This window comes from Varroa jacobsoni, unplaced genomic scaffold (assembly GCF_002532875.2).
Source record: "Varroa jacobsoni isolate VJ856 unplaced genomic scaffold, vjacob_1.0 scaffold_249, whole genome shotgun sequence".
Taxonomy (NCBI): domain Eukaryota; kingdom Metazoa; phylum Arthropoda; class Arachnida; order Mesostigmata; family Varroidae; genus Varroa; species Varroa jacobsoni.
Window position 1 is genome coordinate 20,497 of NW_019213151.1, and position 13,347 is coordinate 33,843.

Sequence of the window (13,347 nt, forward strand, 5' to 3'; positions counted from 1 at the left end):
GATAGAGCTTCCTCACTAATTCCAGTTGCCACTAGAAGCAGTGTATGCTTGAATAACTTCCATAAAAAATTATTTAAACAATATTTGATATCACCAAGAAATACATAAAAATGTTTGTGTAGCTTCTTCGACCATTATGCCTCGTCGGTAGGGATAACTATATGACGCTACCTCACCACCTGTATCGACAAATTGAACTTAGCACCTACAGGGAAAGGAGTCTATGTTGAAATACGCCATTTTAATAAGGCTTTATTTTCCATGTTCTTCGCAGGTATTCAGGTCACTATTTTGTGACGACGTTACTATACTCAATACTTTTGGGTTTTCTTGGCATGGACCGATTTTGCCTAGGACATACGGGTACGGCCGTCGGTAAATTGCTCACAGTTGGTGGCCTTGGCATTTGGTGGGTTGTTGATATCGTTTTATTAGTTACAGGTAATTTGATGCCAGAAGACGGCACCAATTGGATGCCGTACGCATAAACATCGGCACGCATTGTTCGAGCGATATTTTGGACCTCCTACTTTCTCGTTAACTTAGAGTTAGCGGTAGTTAGCCGAAAAGCGGGTTTACTGACCTGGATGGTAGTTGAAATTTAACTTGCAAGTCTCAGGACTCAAAAAATGCCTAACCTTTGAAAGAAAGGTGGTATTTGTGTATATGTGAAGAGTTATGTCAGCCATTAGATGTGAATATTACAGTTAAGAGTAGAAACTCATAGTTTCACTAATAAAGAATAGATATAATAACGTCAATTCATAACTTCGTTAGCAAAACGAATCTTAATGCATCGAAAGGGCTTTCGCTAGACATACACATGCAATTAATGTGATGAGGCAATTAAAAGTACATTATCAACATCTCAAACTTAACATGAAGTCGACCAACATTCTGCGTACATAAAAAAAAACCTATTTATAAATGTTTAGCAAGATAAAGATATAGGAAACTTCACTGAAAAATATTGCAAGTCAACTAAGTACTCGACCTATTTGTATCGTGGCAGGTATTATGCATATTAATTACTATTCAAGTAGGTCTAATTACTACATAGACAATAGGCATGACAATTATCAATTTTTCTAGCATTTTCATTTCATTCATTTTTCCTTACGTTCTGACGAAGCTTTTGTGATGCCATCTAATATGCACAATGTATTATAGCTTTAAGGCTGAATATTACGCATTATAGATCGGATAAACGAACACAAATAAACCTTCATACTCGATACGCATGTACTTGTCTTGCTTTATTCCATTCGCTCATTAATTCTATGATACATTTATTTATATGGTTGGTGCAGCGGTATCCCAGGGAATCTATGGTTTGCATTTGTATTGAACATATGCGATTTCGGTTACTACATTTGCATTTATCACTGCGACGTACAAAGACAATCTCGCGAGTATCCAATAATAATGAAACATTATCAGTCAAACTTCAAGATGCGCCCTTGTTCTCAATACAACAACAGCAGTTAGCGTAATTTGCGTACGAGTTAACGCCATTGTCATGTGTAATCATCGTATTGCTCGTCTATTTTACCAAATTAACTTAATTTGTGCCGGCTTTTTCTGCAGCGGTGCTGGACAGGTCAACGGTGGAGTACGATTATAAAACACGCAAAATGAACAGTTGCACCGACAGAATATAGTCTGTGCAAACAATCAGATTTTATGGACATATATTAGTAAGAGGACTATATACTTAGCTTATTAACAACTTTGGTTAACTTGTTATCTAAGTTAACCAGTACTGACAAATTGTAATGATTTTGTGTCACCATACACTTATCCTTTGTCAATACTGACTACCACCTGCCTCTTCAGCCAACCGCAACAAAATCAGTTATATATCCTTGCAGGAATCTGTGAGATGGCCAGCGTTTACAGAACATTTTTAACAGGAAAGACCTATGTAACCTTACAAGCATGTATGCACCTGCTTTAGATTTTTAATTAGGAACTTTTCAGGTAGAGCTCCACCAGGATAACACACCGAGACCAGGTTCATTCATGGCTGCTTCCAATGTGTACGAAGAAGGAAGATTTTGTTGCTGTTGAGCAGATTCTACAAGGGGTCCTACGGGTGAGCAGTCCGTGAATTTCTCATCGACAATACGAAAACGCACCCGATCGCCAACTTCTAGATAGAGTTCGTGCGAGTCACCATCTTCTGCCCCATAGTCCCAAATCCAGCAAGCTGAAGTTTCATATAAGTCGATCTTGAAATCATTTTAGTTCAACGCTAATGACATTAGTTCGCGGCCAGTTTTATATGATATACTACTTTATGAATAACAAAATGGCTACGAGTTACTACGCAATAATTGCGATTAGGTAAAGGCGAGATGAGCGAGAAATATATTCTACCTTAGCTTTAAATACGTTTTGTTCAGGCGAAAAAAGCTTCATTTATCTATGACTTCAGGTAATATGATTTGGATCTTGTACCTTTTGTAGCGTCCCATCGTGAGGGGTGTTGCATCCGCATTCCCTGCACCATAATATCATCAAAAAATTCTAGGGAGATCTTGACTCCCTCTGGTGACAATGATCGAACTCGACCCTCTAAAACTTCGTTGAGGAAGGGCCGAAACACGATGGCTCGAAAATATACCTTCTTGTGTACTGCTCCGTCCCCAGGTAAGATGTGAAAGTCGGTTGAACCGCTTTCCGGAAGAAAATCCAGTACTTTAATGAACAATCCACAGTTGAGTAACACCTAGACCAAGCAGAGGTGACACAAATAAAGTTGAGTTTGCTCGAGAGTACGAGCGGACAAACAATCCGAACATTACTGCACTTAAGAGAACAATTTTCAAAGTGTATTGAAGAATATTTCAAAGTGCATATGGTAAAGACATGAATATCTGAGCTTATGCTAAAAATATATATATGCATGCTTAAAAGGTCCTGATTGTAAATTATTTTCCTACGATTTACACATGCTACTTGCTACGCATCTAACTTTGTACTCAAGTTTATAGGATTATTTCATTAGAAGTTGCCTTCATCTGATAATATAAAACTTAACATATGATATAGCCCATTCTAGTTTCAGATGCTTCTACATGGGTAACTAATAACAAAAGAAAGAATCAGTGTAGAAGGCGTCTTTGTCTTAAGACCGGTGCGTATAAATTCAGATAATGATTATCCTACTAGGAAGCGTCTTCCTCTATGCAAATCTTGTGTCATATATGCCACATAATGAAGGAAAGTACAAGTCCAAACTAGAAAAAAAATTAAGCGACAAAAACACCGGTAGGAGCAACGCAAACACAAAAGCTCCGTTTCTTTATTACTGTTTGTTTAGCCGAATTCTAGGGCTTTGTTGTATCATTCAGCGTTAATTTAATTTCTAAGGGTTACTTAAGTATCTGAATTATATGGCGCATTGTTATTATTTACATTGATTATAACAAAACAATATATTTTCTGCATTAAAGCTTAGATATGTGTAGAACAATTCGGCAAATTTTAACTACGAATTACTGTGTGGGAACCTCCTGATACTGTTTTCATCTATATAGCATAATATATGCAAATACATTTTAAGATCACTAGGGCTTTCGGTGCACACCGTAGTCCAAATCGACAGTTAGTTACCTTATTGACGAATTTGTTGTTGAGCGCCTGACGAAGAGCCTCATATATTGAGTTTCCATTAAGACGATGTGCTTCCACCCGAACAACATCGTACAGTTCACTCGCAACGAACATCTGATTCAGTTTTTAGAGGAAGCAAACTTAATATAATGCAAAATCAACAGTTCTATCATAGTATTAGGATGAAGTTCAACTGTTAGTGAACTATATCACTGGCAAAACGACCTCATTTAAAAGTTGTCAGCTGATTATAGGCTGGTAGCATGTACTGCAGTTAAATACAGATCATAGGCAAGTAGGAATTGCAAACAGGAATAAAACCAGTCAACGATTAAACTTTGAAAACTGATAATAGGTAGGTTTAATACGATTATCAAAAAAACAAAGATATAATTATACTATGGTTCAAATGGAGGATGTTTGTTTTTATTCAGCCGATTCGAAATGTAATTTATTTGGCTAAACCTATTACACAAAGAGAACCTTTGACAATTCAACAGTTCATATCTTTGTCGCTTCTGTCGTTCCCCAACAATATTCTCTGATATGTCATGAAGATAAACACCAACACAGAACAACGCTAGAACATTTTAACAAAAGTCCATTTAACACTCATTGCGCGAAGTATCCAAGTTCTTGAAGAGAAAGTTCTTGAGGTCCGTTCTACGCTGTAGCGAAGACAAGCAGCTGTTCATAGAGACAGACTCTGAAGTTCAGCTAGGTTTTTTCTTCTTAGATGGCGCGACCCGCCAAATGGGTGCTACACAAAGAACCATCAATTTTTCCATTAATGCAATAATCGTTCCCCTCCTTCGGCCCGTTTGCGTTGGGCAGGATCCCTAACAGCGAGTTAGTCACCTGAACAGCCTTGTCCCTTTCCGTCTAGCGTGGTATTTGTCCCCAGCTATTTTGTGGTGTTCTTCGGGAAAATTGTATGGCTGTATACGCTTATGTTTACATCATCAGCCGTCTTCCGTACACTGAAAATTACCAGCTCCGTTCTTCCCGGGGCGAATTGAGGCTATGACCAGTAATTTCAGTGTTGATAATGTCACAGGTATCATTAATATTGAACTGAAGTTCCTTAGTGTCTCTTTTTATAACTACTGTTGCTAGTACAGTGCTGTCGCTATAACAAATGCCGCTACTTCGGCTGATTGTAATTATTTCTGTTGCAAGACAACAGTACCCTATATTCCAAAAAAGAACCCAGCATAGAGCCTTCAAATAGGTCCGTCGATATCTGTTATGTGGTCCCACCGTGTAATATGTACCCGTCATTTAGGTAGCTGACAATGACCTTCTCTAGGTTAGGTTTTACAGGTTATGACCTCCCAAATGAATGCTTCTTTGGCATAAAATGCCACCAAGGCATGGTATATTTATTACCGTTTTATTTTCTCCAGCTCTGCCTTCGCCACTTTTAACACCACTAAACAACATCCGTTGTCGACCTATCCTTCATAAACCCAAGAGTTAAAACGTTTGGTATAGTTTTTTTCGAAAAATCTGCAAGCAACAATTTTCTATGCAAATTCATTAATCGCGTTTAGTAAACATATCGACCTATAGGCTAGCGCGCTATTTTTGTCCTTTCCTGGTTTAGGTAAAAAAAAGTGAGGTCCGCATGCTTCCATTTTGCTAATAACTCCGTCGTCCACAACTTTTGCGAGTAACTTTAGTCTTGTTAGTCTCTTAAGCAGTTGTGCGGGGGTTCCATCGGGTCCTGCTGACAGTACTTTTTAAGGCTTTGATAGTCTTCATAATATGCTCCTCCCCGCTGTCTGTCTGGAGAATTTGCGATGGGTCAACGATCGCAGAGTTAATCGAATTCCTGGGGGTGTCATCCGAAGGTAAAAGTGTTGCGATAATTTCGGCCGCAAATTCAAATTTGTGTAGGGATAGAGTTAAGCGTACACATTTTGTCCACGAACATTTTCTAGGCTTGGCTCCACACGTAATTCCTAAGCTCATCAATAATCTTCTTCCAGTGGAATACCTCACTTGCTCTGATGAGTTTTCCCAACTCATACCTAACTGCCTGAAGTTTGGTCCAGTCCAGATTCTAAGAGGGTATCATATCCCTCATTAACGATCTTCTCAAGTGGACGCAAAGTCTTCACTTCGTTTTAATATCGGAGTCTTCCAAAGCGTTTCCCCTAAACGCTGTGTGGTTAGTACTCCACAAAGTAGCATGTCTGTTAAAATCTCCGGCAATAATTGTGTTACTGCGATCTTAAGGCCAACTACAAGCTGAAGTTTATGGACCAACAATCATCGACGTGCGTTGGGTGACTGGTAAGTGCCTACAATTAAAAGGTCTTCCGCTACCACCCAGGCGATTCCGTAGCTTTCTCTAGAAAGGATGATAGGTACGTTGGATTTATGGATAATAACAGATATGACCTTTCCTCTGTCATTGCATACTTATTGTAATCTGTTATAACTTTCTTGTTGGGCTCAGCTGGTATGCCTATTATGATTTTCCCTGCCCTTTTTTTATGATTTCCCCCCCATTGGCTGCAAATAGATCTTAAAAATAGAAGTTGTCTATCTGTTCTTTAAATAGCTAGCTGCTGAATGTCCGTATTTTAAGCACTTTGGGTAGAGATTCAACGACACCAGCTCCTCAATATGACATGTTATTCACCCCAGTTGGAGCTTCATTTGTTTAAATAGTTCCTTCGCTTTGAATTGCCTGTAGAGATATTCATAGTACAGATGCCCCTAAAGCTTCCTTAGATTGTTATATTCTAATTCAGTTACCTTTAACGTAGATGTGACACTCTGTATTATCGTGAGCTAATTAGTGCCCCGAATAATGAGTCGTGGGTTCCGTACTGACATTCTACCTTCGGCGGTAAGGTTTACGGTTGGTGCTACTTGTAAGATTTTTTTGGGTTGCCAGTTTTTCATCCTTTAATCATGCTCAGGACTAATGGTCGCTCCCATCTTAGTCAATACTTGGGTAGAAGACTCACCTTGCTCAACGGTCGTGATATCTGCCAGGTTATCGAGTTTCCCCAAGTTTTTGACCTCTTTCTTAGGTTCCCATGGGATGATCAGTAACCTAGCTCTACTTCGAAATACACGTCCAAGAAGTACCATATACATTCAGTGAAATTCCGATAATTATCAGATGTAGCCCCTTTAGGGGAAACACAGAGAGCGATAGAGCGTGTACCGGGGCCTTTATTTAAAAAATGTTCCTTAATACTGGACTTGTAAGAAATCCTTGTTGATTGTGTCGCGCTGAACTTTTTAAGCTATTTCTATCTTTGGTAAATCGGCCACTAATAGGAGCAATTTTGCATCGCTATTCTTGAGTACAGATTTTTAAGCAGTTTTATTTTCTGATAGGTGTTTACTGACTAGCATTCTCTAGTTAGTTCAATAGCTCAGATCTTACTCGTGAATATCGCTAACTTCAAACATATGATAGTTGCAATTGGCAAATGGTGACCTGCGAGAAAAGCTAGGTCCGTTTAGATTTGGACATACACACATTACAACACTTGCGTTGTTTCTGAGATTTAAGATATACAAACTCAAAAGTCTAGGGATGCATTTCTGTGCTCGTGCACTTGCCATTTCTTACTAACGTATTTGCTTTGTTGGTGCAGGAAATTTAGAAGATTTGAGGGGTTTACCGGTAACGCCTAGTGGGTCATAAATGCCTTTAATACGTTTGATTATTGTCAGCATACCATGCAGCAGTGCTTGGACTGTCTCTATACGCTCCGCCTAATTAGCTGGAGACGCAAAAATTCTATTTGCTCGTAGACGCGAAGCGAAATGTTATTCAATGGAATCGAGTAACGCGTGACAAATACTTGCCTCGACCCCAATATGTGAAAAACAGAGCACCTTTGCCGATTAAACAAAAGAGCAGTAAGAAACACCCATTAATCATACACGAAGTCCATTTTTCAACAGAGCCTTTGGAACACGATCGCACCGCTCGGTGACTACGATAAAACTACTGATACAAACTCGCGCCTCCTCGACTGTCGCCATGTCTTTAGCACGTGAGATCCAAAATTCGAATGTTTACATATACAGATGTTTACGGAGCTCTCCCTCGTCTCCGTGATGGTGCAGTGATAGATTTTTGTTTAGCAAACTTGGGAGCACATGATGATGTAGGTCTGAATCTAAGCGTAGGCGTACTTCATTTCGTACTCGAAGCCAGCATTCCTAAGTGGTGCTTAACGGCAATACCCGATGTCAAACATGGAGCATTTAATTAAAGCCTTCTCTCATCTAATAGCAACGTTACTGCCTGTATTTATTTATATCTACTTCTGTCGTCTGCTGTTTTGAATTGGCGATGTTTTCAAAAGGACATATATTTAATTCATACATTTAGTACCTACGTATGTATTATCGATTCAGTGTTAATCAGCACTCAGAACACATGTCTTGCTGAATTTATATGTCTATATATATATATATATATATATATATTTTACTACCTTTTTTTGATATTTTGAATTTGCGCGCGTTATAGCGAGGCTCTCCCCTGAAGCTGCCACGGGAGGTTAGTCCCTAAAGTAAGTTCCTTCCTTTTACTTTTAGTTTCGCACAGATGATCGCTCATTCAGTGTGAATTGTCTGCCCATGGAGGAAGGATGCATCAAGAACGAGTGTTTCACTAACGAATAAATCAGAGTAGCTGAGTGTAGTCGGAGAAAGTCGTATTGATAGGGGTAATGTTGTCATTATAGATAGAAGAGAGTGCAAGCCAAGTGCCTAGAGAGCTTGCAGCCCCAGGGTGAGAGTGGTAGTTGCAGTTGCTGGTGGGGATTCGTCAATAGCCGTGGATTAATGGTAGTTCCTAATAAATATAAAACAAATAGAATAATCAAAATTTGTTCGATTTTGTCGATGCATAGTGGTTGAACTTTGCGATGTGGATGTACGAGTCAAGTGGAAGTTCGTGGTGCTCGTGTAACAAACTCTAAATAGAAAAAAAATATTCAAACCCAATGGCGAATTGATAGTGTGTGTTTGTGAGTGTGTGGCGCGGTGACACCCGCCGTGGGATATGGTTCGTGTGCGTCTTAAATATGGGGGTCAGCTGCGGGTTTGGAAACCGCCTATCATTGTCTTCCTGCTAATTCATCTGCTCTTCTTATTCAATTCGGTGTTATGTAAGTATTAGTTATCAAGCGTTGTTGTGATACAGCTCTTAGATAGTTACAGTCCGGGTTCTTGCATTAAGCTTCCATAGTTTTAACCATCTGGCTTTCTCTGGACTTTATTACCTAGCGCAACTAACCAACAATAGAACTAAACAAGAAACTAAACAACAACGGTGGTTGTTGTTGTTGTTACCCCTTTATTAAAATTTGTTAAAGAGTACCAGGCTCGATAAAAGGTATGGCAAGAACGTGAAACTGATTAGAAAAGACATTGCTGAAACTGTCCTGAGTTTTTGTTTTGATTAGTGGTGTCGTAAAGAGAATAAAGATAGCTCGAGTAAAACAAAATGTAATTCGCCAAGTTCCAGATATTGACTCGTTAGTTGGATTACTTGAACTAAAGAAACTGTTTAGAAAACTTTCTACTAAAGAAAATCATTCTAAAAAATTCACTAAAAAAAATGTATTGGTTGCAATAGAATAGAAGTGTAAGATGGTGCATAGAACAATTAAGAATGAACAAATGCATGGTTGAGATTCGTTTTGCGGTACCTTCGGATTAACACAGAATAGAATAAGGACTCAGCAGTTAGCTTTTGGAAGTATGTCTGAGTAGAATTTTTATGAATTTTTTACATTTGAACCAATTTCACGCAAATGTTGCCTTTTGTCAGCAATATCTTCCTATGTGTATTATACTACTAAAAACAGAGAACACCAATGTGGAAAGACAATGTCTAGTCACATTGTACTTCATTACGGTCCGTTTGCTTCTATTTTATTTAAACGAATAAATAAATAGATTATATGAAAGTATAAATAATCTATCGCATCGTATTGGCACTCACTTGGAATGCGATATTTACGTCACACATTCTACCCTTCTCAGTATTCAGGTTCGAGTTGTATTCAGTAAAGCTGCACTCTCATATGCGGTAGCTCTGAGCAGCTTATACTATGACGATAACGACATAACATTTCCTCAGCATTAATATGGCAGGCATATTGGCAAAGGCTAGAATGAACCCAATCTTCTCATGGACATAATAAGGCACACACTTTTGTTACATCTCGTTCTGCTTTTAGCTGCTAGCGATTGGATGACCGATTTTACCTAGAATCATCATTGCTCATCGGCCGTTCTTGGAAGGCGCGGCACGTGACAGATTCGCACGATTCTACATAAGAACATAGCGCAGCGCCATCAGAGACAGACAGTCGCTTACTTAGCTGCGCAGTTAAATAGTTGCGCGTCTGTTAGGTTGTTGAGTTCCATTACGCCGAAGTGGCCGCCATGTCGAGTGAAGAAAAATTTTAGTTGCAAACTTAACGCACTCGTCTGCTCAACGATGTCTTCCGGTCGCTGCTTTGTCAGGTCACATGGCTTAATGGCTCTTGTTAGCTGCAATGAAAGCTAGTCCTGTTGCTGTTACAGGGATCTGCAATTCGACAATTATATTGCCGCCAAATATTGGCGTATCTCGCCAATTACCAGACGCAAGCTCCACGATTGCAAAGACACATAAAAAAGACGAAGTTGAAAATTGAACCTGTGGATTTTTCTATTTTACGCTCTGATAGACGCTTTCATATCAGAAATTGCCTCTTGGCCATGGATAGCACATATTTTATAATAGATCTTGCGCCTTCGGTATTTGTTGTCTCATTCTTCTTTCATGTAAGCACACAACACAGCATGTAGCCAGCCTTTCGTGATCGTATATTACGTTCTCTTTTCTACGTTTTCTCATGAGTAGATAAAATCAATCTTCTGCGCTCAGTTGATTTGATCATTGTTTTCTCAGCAAGCTTATTCATCATTACCAGTTGTCGGCTCCTAGCTATATGGGGCCTGATATGAGGGTGCTGGCTGGTCTACACAACCATATATCATGCGTTGCGCTGGCGGCAATAGCGCCGATAAATGTTGTTTGCTTGATCTGTTCCATTCTCCGATTTGGGTTGATGTTATCTCTCGCTTATCGCGTGCCATCTTAACACGGTCATCGTAGCGTGATTAATTGCCGTGAATTTCATGCCTGGTACTTGAGCCGTTTGGCATTGTCTCCGACGGGTGCGACACCATAGCATTGTAAGATTTTGGAGCCAGCTTGGCTTCATGCCCTATCCGTACCTAAACTTTTCTATGTGCTATGTACGCAGCTGATTGTGTTACTGTCTGCTTTCGAGTAATAGCAGTAGCAAAATCGTCCTTTTAGGGTAAACAGAGGAAATGAATGTCAAACCATCGATATTCAGACGACGCAGCCAGGTCGATGGTATCAGCCTAAGTTCGATTTTTCATATCTACAAAATGGCTCACCGACTAGCCAGTAGATAGCAACGTCGAAAAGTTGGTATGATTATCAATGCACCTTTATTTAGCACGTTATTGTTTTTTTTTGTGGTGGAGCCAAGTGAATTGGTTAACGTTGGTTAGGCAATTGTGGCTTTGTAAGATAGCTATAAACGATTTGAGTGAACGGTCGCTTACCGCCATTAAAACGAGCCTTAATGTCAGGTTAAAGCTGGTCAAGTAGATTGAAGCTGAAGTGTTTTTTTTTGAGAAATTAGGAACCAGTGACAGACAGACTAGCCCTGTGTCAATATAGATTAGCGGCAACAGCTGTTAGCTACAGCGTATGCGCACAAAACGGAGGGCTGCGTCTAAAGACAAATAGAGCGGAAGCGATCTTCTTCACGCTAACACCTCACAGCACAAGATGATCAGAGTAGAAAACTTCAGATGGCAGTTCGTATGCTTTTATTCGATTGGGTCTGGTGAGAGACCAGGTGAATTTGCTTCTGACCAGGTGAACTATCCGGGCCAGGAGTGCGGTCAGAGAAGCTGGTGCCAATCTGCCGATTCAGTAGCGCCACCTCCAAGTCTTCTCATTATAAAGCCGAATAATAGACGACTGATGTTAGTGATGGAGGTCTATGTTTTATGCTGAACATCCGAGTAAATGTGGCTACAGTGACTACGGTTGTGACAGTAACCAGGTTAGGTGGTGTACTAGGTACCTTTGAGCGTAGACGAGCGTATACATAAGCTCTCGCGTATACATAAGGTAGCTCAGCCAAGCATAAATGCTAGAAAATACTTTGAAACGTCTGTCTTGTACAATATACGAAAATAACATTTTGTCTGGACACGCCACAACCTTTCTCGTGGCTTTCACCAGTCTCTTGCCCTGCCATCGCGCAGGGCTGCTGTTACCATATCTTCTCTACGAGAGGGCGGAGATAGAACGGGCTTCGAAATAATGTCAGATATCAGCCTTTCGTTGGCTTCTCTTTTGGCAGGCGCTGGGGACGTTATCTTCTTAGAGAAACTCATAAAAACACTGCGTAATAGGAGCTGCAGATCTATTTGATAACCTAATGTTTTTTGAAATAACCCGTCTAGTTTATGCAGCTTGTTGTTTTCCCGAAGTGAACAAGAAAGGTATCGCTTACAAACGAATTATACTCATTTTCGTGCGTAACGCATACCTCTGAAATATATATAGCAAAGAACGATACGATTTACAGTTTGATTATGTAAGTAGTGCCCAAAATGGATAACACCATCTGAATTATTTATATTCTTATGATCTGCCAATATAATTGTAATTCCAATTTTCCTCCAAGATTGATTCTTAGTATACGCCATTGACTCGCTAAGCTGATACCCAATAGAAATAATTAAGAACAGAAACTGGGACAATAAACCAGAAATATGCCCATCGATTAACACCAAAAGGTGACACAAACGTATGGCTAATCAACTGGGTATGAGGTTACGAACGGTTTGTATATAATTTTCATTGAGTGTAGTTTCTCGTTCCAGCTCGATCAAACCTGTTGATGATATCTCTGCTTTTCTGTTTCCATTCCTATCTTCCTCTCTCCTTTCGACAGAGCTGCCAGCAGGGCCTTCCTTACATACGTGGACCGTTTGTTTAAAGCTAATCTAATTAAAGCTTATAATATACGAGCACATACATCCACACGTTACACTTCAGTCTTACTAATGGCTGTCGCGCTGATTGTGGCCTTCATTCTGCCTACTATACGAAGCTTTGTGCGAGCGGGTTGATTAATGGTCTCATCTTATGCGTTTTCTAGATTGAAATAACGGAAGAGGAGCGGAAAGAGACCTATGTTTTGTTCCTTTAAGCACCAGAAAGAAAATATGTTTATATTATCTTTAATCTTAACGTACAGTAAAACCTCTTGGGAACGATCAGACACAGTTACAAAATCGTGCAACGTTGACCCCCTATTTCGAGCTTGACTACCACTCCGTTCTTGCACCCATTACCCCGATGGCTGCCGGGGGCTGACTGCTCCATGTTTCACTCTTCACTTTAATATCATTAGGCCCTTTATAATAGATCATTTGAGCATCAAATGCCATTCGTGGATCTCTATTGTCCTTGATTCTGTTCGATTCTAGTTGAAGAATAATCTCCTTTGTTGTGAGCAAACGGAAGAACTATGCCTGTTCTGCGTGCAGGAAACTGCAAAGGCTTGGTAAAAATGTCGCTCTTAAAAAGGGAGCTTGGAAGAAAAAGTAACAGAAACGCTTCTGTCCGTGCGA

At 39.8% G+C, this 13,347-nt stretch overlaps 3 protein-coding genes across 9 annotated transcripts in view; 2 read left to right on the top strand and 1 right to left on the bottom strand.

Moving 5' to 3' along the window:
• amrt (TM2 domain-containing protein 2 amaretto) overlaps window positions 1-1,241 on the top strand; it is a 6,169-nt gene extending 4,928 nt beyond the window's left edge. For both annotated transcript variants that reach the window (XM_022829972.2, XM_022829973.2), the window contains one exon: window positions 275-1,241. In XM_022829972.2, coding sequence (XP_022685707.1) covers window positions 275-488 — 214 coding nt within the window. In that variant the 3' untranslated portion in view covers window positions 489-1,241. The remainder of the gene's footprint in view (window positions 1-274) is intronic.
• Polr3H (RNA polymerase III subunit H) lies at window positions 1,225-7,882 on the bottom strand. Of its 3 annotated transcripts, none has more exons than XM_022829970.2 (4): window positions 7,789-7,882; window positions 3,619-3,732; window positions 2,461-2,731; window positions 1,225-2,209 (listed from the first exon to the last, which is right to left on the bottom strand). In XM_022829970.2, exons 2-4 carry the CDS (start codon window positions 3,730-3,732, stop codon window positions 1,977-1,979), a joined length of 618 nt encoding a protein of 205 aa, XP_022685705.1. In that variant the 5' UTR covers window positions 7,789-7,882; the 3' UTR covers window positions 1,225-1,976. The 3 variants fall into 3 exon arrangements, with proteins under 3 accessions (XP_022685705.1, XP_022685704.1, XP_022685706.1); XM_022829969.2 differs by lacking the exon at window positions 7,789-7,882 and adding an exon at window positions 7,456-7,766; XM_022829971.2 differs by lacking the exon at window positions 7,789-7,882 and adding an exon at window positions 6,600-6,704.
• Window positions 7,883-8,152: 270 nt separating this feature from the next.
• Window positions 8,153-13,347, top strand: part of Meltrin (disintegrin and metalloproteinase domain-containing protein meltrin) — a 77,711-nt gene continuing 72,516 nt past the window's right edge. For 3 of the 4 annotated variants that reach the window (XM_022829979.2, XM_086967517.1, XM_086967518.1), the window contains exon 1: window positions 8,189-8,771. In XM_022829979.2, coding sequence (XP_022685714.1) covers window positions 8,666-8,771 — 106 coding nt within the window. In that variant the 5' untranslated portion in view covers window positions 8,189-8,665. The other variant, XM_086967516.1, reaches the window with a different exon arrangement.